At 38.1% G+C, this 21,313-nt stretch overlaps 1 protein-coding gene and 1 pseudogene across 2 annotated transcripts in view; one reads left to right on the forward strand and one right to left on the reverse strand.

The window, feature by feature from the left end:
* The first annotated feature begins 1,018 nt into the window (after positions 1–1,018).
* PYROXD1 (pyridine nucleotide-disulphide oxidoreductase domain 1) overlaps positions 1,019–21,313 on the forward strand; it is a 34,370-nt gene continuing 14,075 nt past the window's right edge. The window contains exons 1-5 of one of the 2 annotated variants that reach the window (XM_007967867.3): positions 1,019–1,199; positions 4,070–4,150; positions 12,710–12,829; positions 16,611–16,739; positions 19,650–19,723. In XM_007967867.3, the coding sequence (XP_007966058.1) occupies positions 1,116–1,199; positions 4,070–4,150; positions 12,710–12,829; positions 16,611–16,739; positions 19,650–19,723 (488 nt within the window). In that variant the 5' untranslated portion in view covers positions 1,019–1,115. Of the gene's footprint in view, positions 1,200–4,069; positions 4,151–6,244; positions 6,363–12,709; positions 12,830–16,610; positions 16,740–19,649; positions 19,724–21,313 lie in introns of those variants that run through there. The other variant, XM_007967868.3, reaches the window with a different exon arrangement.
* On the reverse strand, positions 14,267–15,068 carry LOC119621275 (elongin-C pseudogene; annotated as a pseudogene).

The raw sequence follows: 21,313 nt of genomic DNA on the forward strand, positions 1-21,313 counted from the left end.
ACAATGATTTTTATGGGTATCAGTAAATATCTGTAATTAGATACGTGGTAGGCTTTCCTGTTCATATATAATGGTTATTCTCAGTGTTTAAAGAATTAAAGGGACACTGGTAATTACTAGTTTTAGAGTGAGCCATTTGAGAGATAACACCTTACCATTACAATAGTACCTTACTATTACCAATAGTAAAATAATATGAATAGTGAATAATATAGTAAAAACAGTTAGAAATAATTTAGCAATTTCTTAAAAACAATCGACCACCACGAAAAAAATTCACAATAAAACGGAGACTGGGAATGTTTCGTTCAACTTTCAAACATGCTGCTATTGATTGGAAATGTAAGAAATGTTCATTTGTTTTCACAAAATGGAAAGCAACTGTACATTATTACTGGAAACTTTAGCTGAGGTCAACGTTGTAAATGTAAAGGATAAGTTCTTAGAGAACAATTCAGTAGTATTGTTTTGCCTTGTCATGAAGAATTTTTGTGCTTCCACAGACAAAAATCTTGGATTGTTAGGTGAACGGTGGCAATGAAGTGGTTTTCAGAAGACTCAGTTTCTTCATCTACAAAAATGACAGAAGTGGGGCCGTCATTCTGCCAGTAAGACATTCTGCCAATAAGACATTCTGCCAATAAGTGGGGCTCCTTCTGCCAATAAGAGCATGAGATCTACGCCTCTAATTTCTCTCAGAAACAAATAATGAGAACTTCATACCAATTCATCTATTATATGAAAGCTTTGTCCCTTGAGAATACTGGTCTATCTTTAGATATGTAATTTATCAAACTTCTTTGGGCAACCCATCTTTTTTACTTTTTTATTTTTTATTTTTTGGTCTTCTCTTTGTCAAATTTTTATGGAATAACTACATTCAGGTGTAGTAATACTAACGCAAAGCTCTGAAAATCACGAAACAATTCGTTGCTTCGGAAACGCAGCTGGCAGCACGCACTCGAGAAGACTAAGTGTGAGCTCCCGAGCACCCGTAGGTTGGATAACGTGGATACGGCACCGGAAGTGACCGCTTCTTGGCTGCTTCCTCTCCTGGAGTCCAAAGTCCAGCTGCTCCGCCGCGATATTCAGTAAACCACTGGGAGTCCGGCAGCATGGAAGCAGCGCGCCCTCCCGCGACTGCAGGGAAATTTGTGGTGGTCGGCGGCGGCATCGCGGGCGTCACTTGTGCGGAGCAGGTAGGGCGGTGCTCAGGCGGTTCCGCCTCTTTCCCCTACCCCAAAGCCTGTAGCGCTGAAGGCTTTCCTCCCACCGCCTCCCTTTTTCTTCTTCCGGGTTCCTCTTTTGCTGCGCGCTTTTCGCACTTATTGCTCCCAGATTTTAGAAACTGCTTGGTGGTCCTCGTATGGCCTCACTAGCTTTCTCTCAGGCGCAGGGAGGAGTGGGAGGCAAATTATTGCCGAGAAACCAAAGCTGGCAGATCTGTGCTCAGATCCTTGTAATATCAGAGCAGACATGAGGACTTCGTATTCACACAAAAAATTCAGCCCTCTTTTTTTTTTTTTTCTTTTTATTTGAGACGGAGTCTCACTCTGTCGCCCAGCCTGGAGTGCAGTGGTGCGATCTTGGCTTAATGCAACCTTTGCTTCCTGGGTTCAAGCGATTCTTCTCTTGCGTCAGCCTCGCAAGTAGCTGGGATTACAGGCGCCCGCCACCACGCCCGGCTAATGTTTGTATTTTTAGTAGAGAAGAGTTTTCACCATGTTGGCCAGGCTGGTCTCGAACTCCTGGGCTCAAGCAGTCTGCCTGCTTCCGCCTAACAAAGTGCTGGGATTACAGGCCTGAGCCACAGCGCCCGGCCCTCAGCCCCCTTTGTTAATTGTCATAGGTGACTGAGTTTAGTTTCCAGATACTTGCGAAGTCTTTAGTGCACCTTAACTAATTAATAAAGAATCCCATACGTAAGTTTTCTATACTTCGAACTCCCAAGATAGAAGATACTTTTATTTCTAGTAATGTTTTATAAAACAATCAGGAAGGATTATGTGCATGTAGGGCATGCTTTCCTGTTGATACTGAATAGCAAGACCGTATATATTCATATACATGTGTGTATTCCAAAAAGTTCTAGGTTATTGTTGATATAAACATGAGCAATCGCTGAAGTCATAAGAAATAGTACAAGAAACTGAAGTGTTTTCATTATTGGATGCGTATTTTTCATGTATTCACTAAGTAAGCATATATGATGCAGGCACCGTATTTAAGGGCTGAGTGTTCAACTATGAACAGCATGGTATACCATACTAGGGACCCACAGCCTAGTGGAAGAGACAATGTTGTATGTCTATGCAAGAGATATCAACGGTTATCTTAGGAGTGCCTGTGGAGTAGGTAGGGAGTGAATTAGGGAAGAGGAATTTTTTTTAATCGAAGGAGGTATTTTTAAAATCTCATTTTGAGAGAATGAGTGAAAGTTCAAGTATTCAAGAAAAGAATGTCATCTCCAGTGGAAAAGCATGGATCATCAGCGAGCAGTAAAGCTTAAAGCATAGATCATAAGGAATCTTATAAAAATCATGCTAAGAACTTAAGAAGAATTTACAAGTAGTCAGATGTGTTTGAGCGGTGGAGTAACTTGATCATGTGAAAAAGTTTGAAAGATCATTAGTTACAATGTATTTGTGGCAGAGGCAGCTGGTTTATACGTGAAACCGGGGAGCCAATTTGAAGGTGATTTGGGTAGTATAAAGAAGTTTCGAGGACCTCATCTAGCAATGGAAACAGGGGGATAAATTACAGAATATACAAATGAAAGAAAGATGGAGAGAGTAATAATATTGCCAAATATAGAAAGTTCAGATAGAATGAGACTAAGAAGAATCCCATGGGTGTTGGGCACGATAGCTCACAGTTGTAATTTCAGAACTTTGGGAGGCCAAGGTGAGAGGATTGCATGAGGCCAGGAGTTTGAAGCCAGGCCGGGCAACATGGCAAGATCCCATCTCCATTAAAAACAAGAAAAGAAAAGAAAAGAAATAATCCCTTGGATTTTAAGGATTCATAGATACCTCAAACATGCTGTTTTAGTGATGTAGTAGGAATAGAAGCCAGATTATTGAGGGTGGTGGTTTGGAGGAACCAGACTTTGAGATAAGAAAGTGCTTTCAGGTACAGAGTGAAGAAAAAGATTATAGCTAAAGGAAAATAATGAAACATTAACAAGTTATACCTCTAAATTTTGTTGAAGCTATTGTTAAAATGGCTTTATCATCCCACAATATGTACTGACTGGAAGAGGCAGAATAGGAGTGCCAAAGCACTTGGGGAAAGTCAGATCAATATTCTAAGTGTTTAATATTGAGGGTTTGCTTTGATTTCATCCCATTGAAGACAAATGAAATATTATTTTAAGATGAATATAAGTTGGTTTAACTGTTAGGAAAATAGTTTATTCTAATTCTCTGCATTATAACTCTAAATTGGTATACAAAATAGTTGAAGTAAATAAAGTATACTCCTTTTTTTTTTTTTTTTTTTTTTTTGATACGGAGAGTCTTGCTGTGTCGCCCAGGCTGGAGTGCAGTGGCGCAATCTCGGCTCACTGCAAGCTCCGCCTCCCGGGTTTACGCCATTCTCCTGCCTCAGCCTCCCAAGTAGCTGGGACTACAGGCGTCCGCCACCAAGCCCGGCTAATTTTTTATATTTTTTTAGTAGAGATGGGGTTTCACTATGTTAGCCAGGATGGTCTCAATCTCCTGACCTCGTGATCCGCCCGCCTTGGCCTCCCAAAGTGCTGGGATTATAGGGTGAGCCACCGTGCCTGGCCATAAAGGATACTTCTTTATATCACTTTTCTTGTTCAGCAGTTCTTTGTTAGTGTTTGCTGTAAATATATTATTTTATCAGTATCAGAGTTTACCATTATTTACCATTGCCCCGTAGATAGGGACATGATAGGGGATAATGGAGACCTTTAGATGAGGAGCAGTGAGTTTTTAATTTTCTAGATTAATTACATTATTAAAGTTGCATCATCCTCAACCCCAAACCATATATGCCAGTACTTAATTTGTCCTAATTTTTTTTCTCTCTTTTTAAAAATAAGTTGGCTACTCAGTTTCCATCAGAAGATATTCTCTTGATAACAGCTTCTCCTGTTATTAAAGCAGTTACGAATTTCAAGCAGGTAAGAACCTTTGTATAACTTCTTAATATTAATTTGAAAAAGTTGCAGTTTAACTTGCATAGCATTAGGGTAACTATTTTTTTCTTTCTTAAAAATTGACAAGTACAATTATATGCTGTACAACATGATGTTTTGATATATGTATACATTGTGGAATGGCTAAGTCAAGCTATTTAAAATCTTTCCAATTTTGATGCCTTCTATTTCTTTCTCTTACCTAATTTAATCTAGCTAGGACTTTAGTACTATGTTGAATAGAAGTGTTGAAGAGTGGGCATCCTTTCAGCTTTTCACCATTCAATATAGTATTAGCTATAGGCTTGTGTATGACCATTTTTATGTTGAGGTACATTCCTTCTACACCTAGTTGTTGGGCTTTTATTATGAAAAGATGTTTAATTTTGTTGAATTTTTTTTCTGTATCTGTAGAGATGGTCATGATTTTTGTCCTTTGTTCTGTTAATGTGGTATATCACATTTACTGATTTGCATATTTTAAGCCATGTTTGCATCCCTGAATAAATCCCCCTTGATTATGGTGAATTGATGATTTGTATTTTATTGTTGTTATTGTTTTGTTTTTTGTTTTTGTTTTTGTTTCTTTTTTGAGACGGAGTCTCGCTCTGTTGCCCAAGCTGGAGTCCAGTGGCGCAATCTCGGCTCATTGCAAGCTCTGCCTCCCGGGTTTACGCCACTCTCCTGCCTCAGCCTCCTGAGCAGCTGGGACTACAGGCGACCACCACAACGCCCGGCTACTTTTTTGTATTTTTTAGCAGAGATGGGGTTTCACCATATTAGCCAGGATGGTCTCGATCTCCTGACCTCACGATCCGCCCGCCTCGGCCTCCCAAAGTACTGGGATTACAAGTGTGAGCCACCACACCTGGCAAATTGATTACTTTTAATATGTTGTTGAAATCAGTATGTTAGTATTTTGTTAAAGATTTTTGCATCTATGTGCATCAGGGATATTGACCTGTAATTTTTTTTCTTGTAGTATCCTTACCTGGCTTTTGTATTGGGTACTGCTAGCCTCATAAAATGAGTTTGGAAATTTTCCCTCCTCTTCAATTTTTTGGAAGAGTTTCAGAAAGCTTGGTATTAGTTCTTTAAATGTTTGACAGAATTCAGCAGTGAAGTCATCAGGTCTTGGGTTTTTCTTTGATGGAAGACTTATTATTGCTAATTTAATCCCCTTACTTATTACTGATCTGTTCAGATTTTCTGTTTCTTTGTGGTTTAATCTTGGTAGGCTGTATGTAGGTATGTATCCACTTCTTCTAGGTTGTCCAATTTGTTGGAGTATAATTATTTCTAATAGTTTCTTATGATCCTTTGTATTTCTGTTGTATCAGTTGTAAAGTGTCCTCTTTCATTTCTGATTTTATTTACTTGAGTCTTGTCTCTTTTTCAGTCTAGCTAAAGGTTTCTCAATTTTTTTGTATTTTCAAAATAACATCTTTTTGTTTTGTTGATCTTTTCTATTGTTTTTCTAGTCTCTACTTCATTTATTTCTGCTCTGCTCTTTGTTTCCTTCCTTTCCCTAATTTTGAGCTTAGTTTGTTCTTGGTTTTCTAGTTCCTTGAGATGTAACCTTAAGTTATTTACTTGGTATCTTTCTTTTTTGATATAAGTGATTATTGCCATAAACTTTGCTCTTAGAACTGCTTTTGCTGAATCTTGTAGGTTTTGGTATGTTGTGCCTCCATTTTCATTAGTCTCAAGATATTTTTAATCAAAAAATTCTTTCTTGACCCACTGGTTCTTTAGGAGAATGTTGTTTAATTTCTAAATATTTGTGAATTTTCTGAAATTTCTCCTGTTATTAATTTCTAGTTTTATATCATTGTGGTAGGGAAAAGGTGCTTGATATGATTTCATCCTTGTATTTGTTAAGACTTGTTTTGTGACCTATTGTGATTTATCGAATGTTCCATGTGCACTTGAAGAGGATGTGTACTCTGCTGCTAAGTGAAATATTCTGTATGTGTCTGTTAAATCCATTAGTTCACATCCAGTGTTTTATTTCCAATAATCTTTTCATTGTTGAAAGTGGGGTACTGAAATCCCCTACTCTTTTATTTTTTGAGACAGAGTCTCGCTGTGTCACCAAGGCTGGAGTGCAGTGGTGCGATCTTGGCTTACTGCAACCTCCGTCTCCCAGATTCAAGTGATTCTCCTGCCTCAGCCTCCCGAGTTGCTGGGACTACAGGTGTGTGCCACCATGCCTAGCTAATTTTTTTTTGTATTTTTGATAGAGATGGAGTTTCACCATGTTGGCCAGGCTGGTCTTGAACTCCTGACCTCAAGTGATCCGCATGCCTTGGCCTCCGAAAGTGCTGGGATTACAGGTGTGAGCCACCGTGCCCAGCCACCCCTACTCTTTTTATACTGCAAACTGTGTCTCTCTTCAGATCAGTTAATATTTGCTTTATTATTTAGGTGCTCTGATGTTAGGTACATATATATTTACAGTTGTTATATCTTCGTAATGAATTGTTCTCTTTACCATTTTGTAATGACCTTTTTTGTTTCATTTTACAGTTTTTTACAAACGGCTATTTTATCTGATACAGTTACATCCACTCTCTTGTTTTCTCTTTGCGTGAAATATCTTTTTCCCTCCTTTCCCTTTTCCTGTGTGTCCTTACAGGTGAAGTAAATTTCTTGTAGGTAACATGTAGTTAGACCTTGTTTGTTTATTCATTGAACCACTATTTCTTTCACTTGATAATTAGTCCATTGATATTCAAGGTAATTGTTGATAGGTAAAGACTTACTGCTGCCTTTTTTTGTTAATTGTTTTCTAGTTGTTTTGCAAATCCATATTCCTTTTTTCTCTCTTCCTGTCTTCCTTCTAATTAAATTATTGGTATCCTACTTGAATACCTAATTACTAATTGGTATCCTTGCTTTTCAGTTTGAAGAGCTCCCTTCAGCATTTCTCTAGTGGTAGCTTCGATTCCTTAATCTTTTTGTATTTAGTGTCTGTTTTTGCTTTGTGGTTATCATGAGGCTTATGTAAAACAATTATAACGGATATTTTTTCTTTTTTTTTGAGACAGAGTCTCGCTCTGTCGCCTGGGCTAGAGTGCAGTGGCTGGATCTCAGCTCACTGCAAGCTTCGCCTCCCGGGTTCACGTGATTCTCCTGCCTCAGCCTCTCGAGTAGCTGGGACTACAGGCGCCTGCCACCTTGCCCGGCTAGTTTTTTTTTTTTTTGTATTTTTTAGTAGAGACGGGGTTTCACCGTGTTAGTCAGGATGGTCTCGATCTCCTGACCTCGTGATCCTCCCGTCTCGGCCTCCCAAAGTGCTGGGATTACAGGCTTGAGCCACTGCACCTGGCTATAATGGATATTTTAAGCTGAAAACTACTTAACTATGACCACATAAAGTAACTCTACACTTTTACTCTACTCCTCTACCACATTTTATGTTTTTGATACCACAATTTACCTCATATTATGTATCCCTTAAATTATTGAAGCTATTGTTATATTTAATAGTTGTGTCTTTATTTAATAGTTTTGTGTAAGCCAAACATATAAGTGGCTTACACACCACCATTACAATTTTAGAGTATTCTCAGTTTGACTGTGTAGTTACTTTTACCAGTTAATTTTTATATTTTCACATGTTTTCATGTTACTAACTGGTGTCCTTTTCTTTCAGTTTGAAAAACTCCCTGTAGCATTTCTTGTAAGACAAGTCTGTTGGTGAAGAACCCCCTCAGCTTTTATTTGTCTGTGAAAGTCCTTATCTCACTTTCATTTCTGAAGGACAACTTTGCCAAGTACTGTATTTTTAGTTGGCAGTTTTGTTTTTTGTTCCTTCAGCACTTTGAATATATGATTTGTGTTAGGCCTTTCTTGCATTGCTATAAAGAAATACCTGAGGCTGGGTGATTTATAAAGAATAGAGGTTTAATTGGCTCATATTGCTACATGCTGTATGGGAAGCATGGTGCCAGGAATCTGCTCAGCTTCTGATAAAGCCTCAGGAAGCTTACAATCACGGTGGAAGGCGAAGAGAGTAGATGTATCGTATGGTGAGAGCAGGAGCAAAGGAGTGAGTGTGAGGGGAGGTGCCACACACGTATAAACAACCAGGTCTTGCAAGAACTCATCATCGCAAGGACAGCATCAAGCCATGAGGGATCTGCTCCCGTAATTCAGCCATCTCCCACCTTCAACACTGGGGATTACATTTCAACATGAGATTTGGCAGGGACAGACATCCAAATCATGTTATTTTTTCATTTTGTCCTGGCCTGTAAGGTTTCTCCTGAGAAATCTGCTATTAGCCTTTTGGAGACCCCCTTATTGTGATTTGCTTTTCTCTTTCTGCTGTAATGGCCCTCTCCTTGTTTTTGATTTTTGACGGTTTAATTATAATATATCTTGGTGTAGCCTTACTTGGATTGAATCTGATTAGAGACTTTTGACCTTCTGGTTCCTGGATATTTATATCTTTCTCCAGATTCGGAAAGTTTTTTATTGTTATTTCTTTAAATACACTTTCTACTCCTTTGTCTCTCTCTTCTCCTTCTATAACTCCTATAACTCAAAGATTTGCTTCTTTGATGCCATCCTTTAAATTCCATATTTTTACATTATTTTCATTCTTTTTTCTTCTTCCCTTTTGATTGTATATTTTCAAATAATCTATCTTTAGATTTACAGTTTTTTTCTTCTGTGTGATCAGTTCTCTTGTTGACATAGTCTGTTGCATTTTTTTGTTTGTTTGTTTCATCCATTGCATTTTTCATCGCCAAAATTTCTACTTTGTTTTTTAATAACTTGTCTTTTTAAATTTTTTATTTTGGTTGCTTGTTGTTTTCCTGATTTAATTGAATTGTTTGTTTATAACTTCTTGAAGTTCCTTCAGCTTCTTTAAACAATTATTTTGAATTCTTTGTCAGGCAGTGGTTTTGTGTGTGTGTGTGTTCTTTTAGTGGCATGTCTTCTTGGTTTATCATGTTTCTTGTTGTCATTTCTTTCTGTTCTTTTGGTGGCATGGCTTCTTGGTTTATCATGTTTCTTGTTGCCATATGTTGATGTTTGCACATTTGATGACACACTCACTGTTTTCACAAGTATGGGCTAGTTTTGCTGTGGAAAGACCTTCCCCTATGGGGAGGGCTGCTTGTTGGATAGGATGTGGCAGTACTGGCACCGGTGAGGGTCCATGCAGCTCTGTCAGCTGAGTTAATTGTTGAAGATTGCAGGGATCCTCAGCATCCAACTCTGGATATCTGCAGTGGTAGTGAGGGTTGTTGGGGTTTTCAATGTCAGTGGCTGCTAAGAGTCTCCCAATCACAAGGAAGTTGTGGCTTAGGGGATCCCAATTGGCACTGAGTCTGCCTTCAGGTTCAGTGGCAGCACTGGTGTCTGATAAGTGGTACCTATGGAGCAGTGATAGAGCTGAGACCCAATACACAGGCATACATGGAGGAACAAAAGCTCTGGGATCTGGGACAGTAATGACATTGTTGCCTAGAGTGCAAGTACCCATACTGCTGTATTGGTAATAGAATGTGAGGTGAGGATGCTTGTGAAGCAGCCAGGGAAACCAGGAATGGGAGCACAGGTGTGCTCAAAGTTATAGCAGCTTCAGTGTCAGGGAAGGGCCTTGCTTTCAACTGTGGCTGAGCTAATGCCTGGATTTCAGACATGTGCAGTGAGGCTTGGTTGCAGGGCCCAAAGTGCACACTGGCTCACTATGGTGATGGCTCTGGTGTCTGAGATGTAGGTGGGCCCAGTGTAGGCCATAGACCGTGTGTCTGATGTGTGGGATTGGGATTGGGACACTATGGGGTTGAGAGATGAAGTGACTCCTTTCCCAAAGCATCTTGACATTGGCCACTTCTTTGTGAAGACAAGCTGTGCCGCCATGTCTCCCTCTCTGGGGCTCCCTGGCAGGAATGGTTGTTGGATCCGTCACAGTAGCAAGGGATGCCAGTTTCCTCTGCAGTGCAGGCCACCATGGACCACAGTGCTCCCCACCATGTGACTGATATTGATAGCCTCTGCCTTTCTTTTCTCCTAGCCGTTTCCTGGTTTCTCAGGTGTGCCAGGGTCTTTATTGATTCTTGTTATGTGGCTGTTCTCCATTTTCTTGCTCCACTGTGTTGCTGCAGATTGTTTAATGGGCCCTTGAGCCGTCTTTGGGCTATTTTGACTTGTGAATAGTTGTCTATATTTGTTTTGTTGTTTTTTTTTAATGGGGGAATGAAGGCTGGTATCTCCTACTTAGCCATCTTGATGATAATACCTCCGTGCATTCTGGAGTGTTTTAATTGTTTAAAATTACAAATATTCTTTTGACAGTCATTTGAAAAAACCTCGAGTTGAGAATTATTCACATAGAATACCGAAAGCTCCCAGAATTATACGGAATTTTTAGTGTTCTATTCTTTTTCTCCATTTTCTTTCCACTTAGAATTACTTTTGAGTAAGTTTCCAATAAAAATTTTCCAGGAAAGATGCTCTGCAAATCTAAAATGGGTACAAATATACATGTAGATATTTATTATAAATATGGGTAGGGGTATGTGTATGTGTGTTTACAAATCAGAAAAGTACTTCCAAGCCAAGTTTATACTTACAGATAATTGGTGTTTAAGATATGTAATAAGCATCTCGGGATACTTTGTATTCCATTAATTTATATTCACATTATAATAGGAATCTAAGAACAGTGGGGTCACAGTATAGAAAAGCCATCTCCAAACTTTTTTGATCCTGTAGCTCAACTGTTAAAACATTTTGCCTTGACATCCCAATATATTTATACTAATAAGTTATATGCATGAGCTACAGAACTACAATTATAAATGTTATAAAGCCTATGCAAAATAAAATTTATAAAAAGGTGAAAAACGTAGGTTCTATCTTTCTTCCCACCCTTCAGTGAAGACTACTACCATAGCCCTTCATTTAATACGATGTTTCTTGTAATATCCTGATAATGGAATATATTTTTCTCATATTGTAAACCTGTAAGACCAAGGGTAGTTTAGTGGCATATACCATGTTGTCCCTTTATAACCTAAGCAGAGATACACATGATATCTTACTAGTTAGGTATAGCCAAAGAGTTATGGAGTTTGGGAGAAATAGAGGAAAAATTATAGCTATTAATCTTTAAAAGGTAAAAGTACATATTTAATGGCAGGCTGAGACTGTGTACATAAGAGAAAGATGTATAGCTGGGTCTCATAATTATCTTTCCAGAAGACCTAATTCAGTATAATCATCCAAGAGTTGTGAGACTTGAATTCAGTGTTTGCCAGTTTTGTAAGTTATGCACAGTAGAAGGAAAAAACTTGGTTTCTAGGCGTCTTATTTACTGGTTGGGTAGCCTTGGAAGATCTCTGTAAGCTGCTTCTCCTGTTGTGTTAATACTTTCCTTACTTACTTCACAGGGTTGGGAGCTTAAATGTGCCAATAACAAATATACAAATATCAGCTATTCTGTGTACAGCAGTAGAAAATGGCATTATCCTTATGATTTATTGAGTACCTATATTATAAGCCAATGTTCTAGGCACATAAGATACAGAGATTAAAAGTATAGAACATAACACCAAAAAGTCACTAGTGCTTATCCTGAAGGATTATGGATGAGATTTGGAGAGGGATAAAGAGAGACTTTAACATTTACTCTCTATTATGTATTGTTTGTTTAGTGTTACAAAGAGCATGATTCATGACTTGTGTAATTTTTAAAGGAGAAAAAAGATTACTACTAATAATTCATGTTTATTAAGTGCTTACCATGCACCAAGTAGTCTTCTAAAGGTTTCCAATATATGATCCTTAGATAACCCTAGAAGTAGGTTCTTACATAATTTGTAAGACCGTAGAGGGGTCACGAGACCAAAAGGTTTGAGAACTGTCAAGGCCATGCAGTAAGATTTCCATGCAGTTTTTAAGGAGCAGCTGAGGTTGAATATCAATCTGTAAGGCTGCGTGGTCTTTCTGCAGCAAACTGGGCTTAGGACTAGAGCAAGTAGATAATTTATAGGGTTGGGGATTTTCAGGTTAACAGTTTAGGATAAGAGAGCAAGGAAGTGAAGGATTTAGGGAAAAGGTGAAATGATTCACAACTGAACTTTAACTGGACAGAAAGGAAAGTGAGTCTAGAAGAATACTGATGGTTTTATAGAACAGGAAGGAAGAGTGCAAAGACTAGATGACCATAAGGTCTGCTAGTAAATAGAGAGTGAAAGCTTGAAGGATAAGGAAATAAATAAGCTGTTTGACTAAACTGTAGAAATGTAAGTGGTGTTACCGCTCATTTTACAGGTCAGTTCTCATTTTATTAGCTGGGAAACTATGGCTTATAACACCTACCTTGCCCAGGAGTGGCCAAGCAAATATTTAAGTCTCTAAATGCTGAATCTAGTCCTCTTTCTACTCTATATAGTGCAGTTGGCTAACTTTTTTGTTTTACAAACACAAAATAGTGTATAAAAGCAAAGTATTTTTATTATTTAAGTTCTTGAAAGAAAATACTTTAAAAACATAAATTTTTAATCTCTTTGATCTGTACAGATTTCTAAAATATTGGAAGAATTTGATGTTGAAGAACAATCAAGTACCATGTTAGAAAAACGCTTTCCCAACATTAAGGTTATAGAATCTGGCGTAAAGCAACTGAAGAGTGAAGAACACGTAAGATAATTGTTTTCTTAATAACATTTTCCATTATTGAATCTTGATGAGGTTTTGCCTGCCTTCTTTTCACTCCAGCTCTACCACCACCACCACCATGTAAGTTTTTAATATGTAAAGTTTAGTGACATTGATTTCTAGTATTATTAGAAAAAATACAGTTTTTGTAAGTTTATTGGAATTATATAATTAGATTTGGGATTTTAGTCTTCACATTTCAAATTACATTAATGTTTATAAAGTGTCCACTGTGTTCTGGTTACTGCATTAGGTGCTGGGATGCAGTAGGGATAATACGAGGTGTCTGCTCCTAGGGACTGTCAGTGTCAAAGGGAATATGAACATGCGTACAATAATTATATTGACATATAAAAAACACAGTCACTGAAATACTATCAAAGCTCTGATATCAGGGATTTAGGAAGACTTCACAGAGAGAGTAAAATGAGCTGGGTATTAACAGATGAGTGAAATTAAGAGTTCGCCAGGTGGAAAGGGGCATTCCGGGAAGAGGAGGTTGAATGTACAAAGACCCAAAGAAAGGAAAAGAAATATGAAGAATAGAGATGTCAAAGGGATTAGGGTATGGTTAAGTAAAGGGGATTGGCAATCAAGGCTAGAAGCTAAGTAAATAAGATCTTGAAGGGTTTTTAATGTCATACTGTAAGAAGTTGAGTTTGTTTTATATTTGGGAGAAATTGTAAGGTGATTTTAAGAGCTGGGGCATCAATAATAAAATTGATTTTTTTTTTCTAAGGAAGATGGATCTGATAGGAGTGTTGAGAATGAACAAGTGGCCAGTAGCCAACCAAATTAGAAGGTGGTTATGATAGTCAAATATTATGTAAAGGGTCAGGAAATTATGTACAGGCTCACACCTATAATCCCAGCACTTTGGGAGGCCAAAGCAAGTGGATGGCTTTAGCCTAGAAGTTCTACTCTAGCCTGGGCAACATAGCAAAAACCCACATCTACAAAAAACATACAAAACATTAATCAGGCCTGGTGGCGTGCACTTGTGGTCCCAGCTACTTGGGAGACCGAGGTGGGAAGATCACCTGAGCCTGGGAGTTCAAGGCTGCAGTTAGCTGTGATTGTGCCACTGCACTCCAGCCTGGGCAACAGAGTGAGACTGTCTCAAAAAGAATAAACAATTTTTTAAAAAATTGATTTGAAAAATGATGTAAGGCCTGAACTGAGACAGGGACAATGTAGTTGTAAAAAATATCCAAGATTTGAGTGAGATTTCTACTATAAATTCAGCAGGACTCAGTAACCCTTTGCATGAGAATGAAGAAGGCAGTCTCAGGAAAGGATGTTGTTAGATGATTTACAGTATCCTCAGATGAGCTTTAGACAAGATAAGAAGTAGGTTTGTAGTTGTTTGTATAAGGCAGTTCTAATTTATGAGGTCTAACCCATAAATTAGAGATGTGTTTTATCCCTAAAGGGATACCACATTTGAAACACAAGTAATTTCAGAGAAAAAAGTAAAAGTACTGAATTTTATCAGGAAACAATAAAAAATCTGAATCCCCAAACCAGATAAGTTTCTAATACTTATAGTGGTATTACATATTCCAAGTAATATCGTTGTGAATTTATTTTGTATTTGAGGTGGGCTCTCAAAATATGCTAAATGTTTTGTGAGGGGATTTATGTGTTAGGGCATTTGAATGAATCAGAATGCCTCCCATTACCATTTGAAAAATATCCCACATGCAGTGCATGTCTGCCTTCTCTTATCCATTGTCCTTTACATTTTTGTTTTTTTAACAGTTTATTATAATTTATTTAACAATCTAAGAAGTTCGCAGCCATCAGCAGTTCTAGTGCTATGTTTCAGGTGCAGTTGGGAGTTTGGGAACTCGGTGGAGCTGTTAGTGTAGCGAACTTTGTATGTAAAATACATGCATACTTTTGATAGCACATGTGAAGGTATCTCTCTAAAATTGACCTAATTGGTTTCATTCTCAGCAAACTGACCTGGGCCACTCGTGGCTTTTATCGTGTCTGATGTTAATGCATGTTATCTTTTTACCGTAAATTCATGGCCATCAGATGATATCAATTTCACATACTTGGCATCGGGGCCTTAACAGCCACCATAGGTTTTCTCCTCTCCATCCTTCTTTTTTTTTTTTTTTCTTGAGACGGAGTCTTGCTCTGTCGTCCAGGCTGGAGTGCAGTGGTGCAATCTCAGCTCACTGCAAGCTCCGCCTCCCAGGTTCAGGCCATTCTCCTGCCTCAGCCTCCCGAGTAGCTGGGACTACAGGCGCCCTCCACCATGCCCAGCTAATTTTTTGTATTTTTAGTAAAGACGGGATTTCACTGTGTTAGCCGAGTTGGTCTGGATCTCCTGACCTCGTGTTCTGCCCCGTCTCGGCCTCACAAAGTGCTGGGATTACAGGCTTGAGCCACTGCGCCAGGCCTCTCTCCATCCATTTTGTTTTTGTGAAATGCTATTGTGCTTCCCCAGGAACTTCAGTAGTTTCTTGGTGAGGTGAGGATGCAGAGTGTGTCACTCACTTCCATCTGGAGAATTGTCCTTTACATATTTTAGTGAATAAGAGATAGTATGTTTTATTTTCACATCTCCTGGCAAAAATTTAGCAGTATGGAAAGAGTTTTTGTGTGTGTTTGTGCTGTTTGTTTTTACAGCAGCTAAATGCAAATTATTTTTTAAGTTTTGTCAGTGCCTATAATTAACTTTTGTTCTTGTCAGATAAAATTCTAATGAGATTATCTGAAAGAAGACTTGTATAAAATTTCCATATGGCTTATGCTTATGCTGGATTACTGGTTTTATGTGTTTGTTTTGCAACTAAAGAGTTAATTTGGGTTATAAATGTCTCGTTGGGTATTAAGTGCTATGATACAATTTGCCAAGGTTTGTAAATCAAATAATTGGCACAAACATGAGCACTTATTCAAACAAAGTTGAACATCTCTTGTAGTATCATGCATTATGTTTAAATGTTTTCTAAAGGCTACTATTTATATGTAGTTTTTCATTCAGTATTAAAGAACGAAAGCACTAGATCTCTGATATGTAGTTTTAGACCCATTTATTTTATTAAAACTTAATATAAATTTAAAGCCAATACATGCTAGGATTGAAGATTATCATGTTCTTTACTTATACTAAAGTATACCCCAAAAGCATTTTGTTTGCTAGTGAAGTCATTATTTTTACTTAAGAATATAAATACTGCTTTTTTTTTAATAGCACTTCCTAGTCTTTTTAGATGAAGAAGATATACCGTAACTTATTGCACCACTCACTGCGTTTCTGTACTCATAATAGATACGAAGGTATGATATGATTAGAATTACTGGGTCGTCTTACAGTAACTTCCCTTGAGATCAGAAATCTTCATCAAGGCCTGTCACAGGTGTAATGAGAAAGCTTAATTTAAAAATGTCTTGAAGTTTTGTTTTTAATATGGGGTCAACATACCTTTTCAACCAACATGGGATTCCCTGAAGTTTAATGTAAAACTTTGCATGAATGTACCTTTTTATTCCAGGGGAGAAAGACTGGTTTTCACAAGATCTCAGAATGGTTCATGAGCTTAAAATGATTAAGAATAACTGGATCAATGCATGTATTCTCATGCTTAGTTTTGTAATTGCTATGACAAAGAACTGAGTGCCACCAAGAGGCAACCTTAATATGTTACGTTTTGCTTTTGCCTTATTGAATTTTTAATTTAAAGTGAAATTGTATCCATGTTGATTATGTGTCCCCCTTTTCTCTCGTTGTTTGGTGTATTTACAGTGCATTGTAACAGAAGATGGCAATCAGCATGTATATAAGAAACTCTGTCTGTGTGCTGGAGCTAAACCAAAGTTGATATGTGAAGGAAATCCTTACGTATTAGGAATCCGTGATACAGACAGTGCTCAGGTAACATTTTAAGGTTGAATCATGGGAAGGAAAATAAAAGACTTTTCTACATTTGAATTAAACTGTTCCACTTATGATTCCTAAATTATAATGGCAGAAGGGAATTTTGTTTCATGACCAATGAACACAGAGTGGTTATGTTTTATTCCCACCAATTTTTCTTTTTTTTTTTTTTTTTTTTTGAGATGAGTCTCCCTCTGTCACCCAGGCTGGAGCTCAGTGGAGCGATCTCAGCTCACTGCAAGCTCTGCCTCCTGGGTTCACACCATTTTCCTGCCTCAGCCTCCTGAGTAGCTGCCATTACAGGCGCCTATCACCACGCTCGGCTAATATTTTTTTGTATTTTTAGTAGAGACGGGGTTTCACCATGTTAGCCAAGATGGTCTCGATCTCCTGACCTCGTGATCCGCCTGCCTCGGCCTCCCAAAGTGCTGGGATTACAGGCATTAGCCACCGCGCCCGGCCTATTCCTGTCAATTTATTTATTTGTAGTTGATATTATGTTTTTAAGTTCATGCTGATGTGTTATCACCATGAGATAACCCAGATATAATGACTCTGCTGAATATTAACAACTTGCAGTACACACACATTCATTACTCTACTTTGAGAATATGTGATTTGCAGCCTAAATAATATAACACATACATACCACATTTGAAACACAAGTTTTTTCCAAAAAGGTAAAAGCAATTCAAAAATTACGGCTCTTATTCTCCAGCAAAAAAATTTCAAAAGATCTTTGTGGTACAAAATCATGACAGAATCATAGAACAGAAAAAGTCACTTGGCTTATTGTTCTGCCCTAGATAAACTATCCCAATAAGGTGAAACATCTGTATTTGGAGCATTATACAACTTCCTTTTGGTAATTTAATTCAGGGCTTATTAACCCTTATTGCCAAGAAGCTCTTCCTGGTTTCACAATACTATGTCTAACCTCGGATTTGTTGTTCTGTCTCATGACATGATGATTTTGCATTAATATAATTTATATTCTGAAAAATTAATAAGGTTTTCTTTCAGCCTATTCTTCTCCTAATTAAATAATTAGGAATTGAGAGAAAATTTAAAGGAACTTGATTATCTTCTTGTAAACAATTTAAGTTCATATTATCAGAGATTGAGCTTATAACTGTTTCAGCTAGGTCCGCTACATACATGAACTCATTGAATCCTCATGATAATCCTGTGTGACGATTATTACTCCCACTTTACAGATAGGAAACTGAGGTTGAGAGATTATGTATCTGTACTAATTTAGCTATTAAGTTTATCAGATACACAATTTAAAGTTGTGCTTTTCACCTCTAGGTCCAGTGCTCTTACAGGTCTTTCTTAAATTGCAATATCCTCAATGCAGGACAAACTAAAATAAACTTCAGTGGTTTTTTTTCTTGGAGAATTTTAAAGATATCAGCTTCAGTGAATAGTATCAGTTTGGAGATAAACTTAATAGAAACTTAGTAGGAAGGAGAATTTTTCTGTTCAGATGTCATTTTGAAGCAATGAAACTATTCTATACTTTTGAAAGTGCCCAAAGAATTACCACTGGTAATTCCAGTGGTAAAATACCACTGGTAAGCTCACTGTGGTCTTTTTTCTGGAGAGTGGCGGCATCAATTTATCTGTCTTAGAATGTTAATAACATTTTTTGACATTATTTTGCACCTGCTACTCCTACCAGCTTTGTCTGTATCATCTCACGTAATCTTTACAGAAGCATCAGGATATATAGTCACTTATCATTTCTATTTATTTGGGTTTTTTTTTTTTTTTTTTTCGAGACAGAGTCTTGCTCTATCACCCAGGCTGGGGTGCAGTGGCGCGATCTCGGCTCACCGCAAGCTCGCCTCCCGGGTTCACACCGTTTTCCTGTGTCAGCCTCCCGAGTATCTGGGACTACAGGCACCCGCTACCATGTCCAGCTAATTTCTTTTTGTATTTTTAGTAGAGACAGGATTTCACGGTGTTAGCCAGGAAGGTCTCAATCTCCTGACCTTGTGATCCACCCACCTCAGCCTCCCAAAGTGCTGGGATTACAGGCCTGAGCCACCGCACCCGGCGGATCATTTCCATTTATAGTTGAAGGACCTGAGGTGCAGATAGGGTAAGCAATTTGCAAAGTCATTCAGTTAGTAATTGCTAGAGCCAGTGCTTCCAGAGTCTGCTCTTAACCACTGTGCTGCTGAACTTCTCATTCCTAGAAGTTTTTTTTTTTTTTGAGACGGAGTCTTGCTCTGTAGCCCGGGCTGGAGTGCAGTGGCCGGATCTCAGCTCACTGCAAGCTCCGCCTCCCAGGTTCACGCCATTCTCCTGCCTCAGCCTCCGGAGTAGCTGGGACTACAGGCGCCCGCCACCTCGCCCGGCTAGTTTTTTTTTTTTTTGTATTTTTAGTAGAGACGGGGTTTCACCGTGTTAGCCAGGATGGTCTCGATCTCCTGACCTCGTGATCCGCCCGTCTCGGCCTCCCTAAGTGCTGGGATTACAGGCTTGAGCCACCGCGCCCGGCATTCCTAGAAGTTTTAAGTGTTGAGTAACTCTAGGGAAACTGAGAGTCTAGGCAAAAAGAAAGAATAATTGATTTGGTCAAATAGTTGGGAATGTGCTAAGTTAATAGTGCCTCCTGCTGAAAGTCTGAAGTACTCTGAATGTAATGACCTAAAAGGAAAGGAAAATCAGGAGAAGCATTGCTATAAAAAGCAGCTTGGGTTAAAGTAGAAAAGGGAACTTTTGTAATATTAATTGAGAAGGATGTACCCTGATAGAGTGGGAAAGTGAGATTCATTTTTTTTTCTTTACAAATTCAATAAAATATTTACATTTTTAGAATATTATCATTGAAGCCTCTTATTTCAGATATTGTCCGCTATTACAAAATACTGCCTCATTATTTTCTTTTTAACATAGGAATTTCAGAAACAGCTTACTAAAGCTAAAAGAATAATGATCATAGGGAACGGTGGTATTGCACTTGAGTTAGTGTAAGTATATATTTTTAAATATAACATTTAAATTGTTTAAAAATCATTTGTTTTTAAATTTAACAATTGCTTTGTGATTCATGTGATTTGTTGGCAGACTGGAAAATGTTTTTTATTCTGAAAATCAAAGATAAATATAATTTTCATACATTTTCAAGGGGAAAAATTCACCTTTTTTTTTTTTTAGCTTTTGTGGACTCCATAATTGTAGAAATTTTATTATAAAATATATATGTTTTGGGAATGCTTTAGGTCTCAAGGTGGTTGCCAAATTTGGCCCCTAAATGTGTTTTATAAGTATATTCTATGTTTAAAAATAATTTAAATATTTACATCTTTTGAGATTTCTAGTGATAACCCTCACCACTTTTTTTTTTTTTTTGGAAACGGAGTCTCGCTCTGTCGCCCAGGCTGGAGTGCGGTGGCGCGATCTCGGCTCACTGCAAGCTCTGCCTCCCGGGTTCACGCCATTCTCCTGCCTCAGCCTCCCAAGTAGCTGGGACTACAGGCGCGGCCACCACGCCCGGCGAGTTTTTTGTATTTTTTAGTAGAGATGGGGTTTCACCGTGTTAGCCAGGATGGTCTCGATCTCCTGACCTCGTGATCCGCCCGTCTCAGCCTCCCAAAGTGCTGGGATTACAGGCGTGAGCCACTGCGCCGGACCACCCTCACCACTTTTTATTGCTTATATGATAAATCCTGCTTCACTCATTCATGTTACCTGTCTGGCCAGTGTAACCCAAAATATTTGTGACTCCTATTTTAGGATATGTGGTTCTTCCAGCTCTTGGTTTTTGGTGGCTTAGGAAATGTGAACACATTAATTAATATGAAATATTTTCATCTTAAGATGACATTACAAGTTCAAAAACCATTGAGAAATATCCCGCTGTGGCCTGCAGAAGACTGATTCACTTCATGATTTTATCCTCTAGCAGATGATTGACATGAAATAGTCTGGATCTTTTTCAGGCCATAAAGTTGGGTCAGACCACAAAGAGGACAAATTTGAATCAAAATAAGGACTCTTCCAAAGCCATATCTCTACTCACTTGCATTCAATCCAACTCTCAGACTAGGTTTTTGCCCCGCTTTTAGAGGATGATCTGACCCAGTGGAAGCCTGTAGGAGTTCTTAAATTGCCTGAGTACTATGGGTAGCAGTCATTATTGTTATTATGAAGTTTGTGGCATTGTATGTAGAAATACAGAGAAAGGGTCAAAACCAAAATGTGGACCAAGAGGGAAGAGGTATAGATTTATTGTAAATGGGGTTTCAAATCCATGTGTATAATATATACATGACAGGTTTTCTCCATCAGCTATCACCAAAGTATCACCATTATTGTAACTGTCATTATTTACATTTAAAAATTTTATGTTCAGAAATGTTCAGAGTCTTACATTTAATCCGATTCATCATTTTCATTAAGTTGGAGATTGAAGACAGTATAATTGGATAAAACTTATAATTTTGTATTTAGTAAGCTCTTCTTTGATAAATTAAAATGGACCCACATAATGTTATTCTCTGACTTTAGGTCTGCTAAATGATTAGGTCTTTGTCTGTCATGAAACTTGGCATACTCAT

The sequence above is a fragment of the Chlorocebus sabaeus genome, chromosome 11 (assembly GCF_047675955.1).
Source record: "Chlorocebus sabaeus isolate Y175 chromosome 11, mChlSab1.0.hap1, whole genome shotgun sequence".
Lineage (NCBI taxonomy): Eukaryota > Metazoa > Chordata > Mammalia > Primates > Cercopithecidae > Chlorocebus > Chlorocebus sabaeus.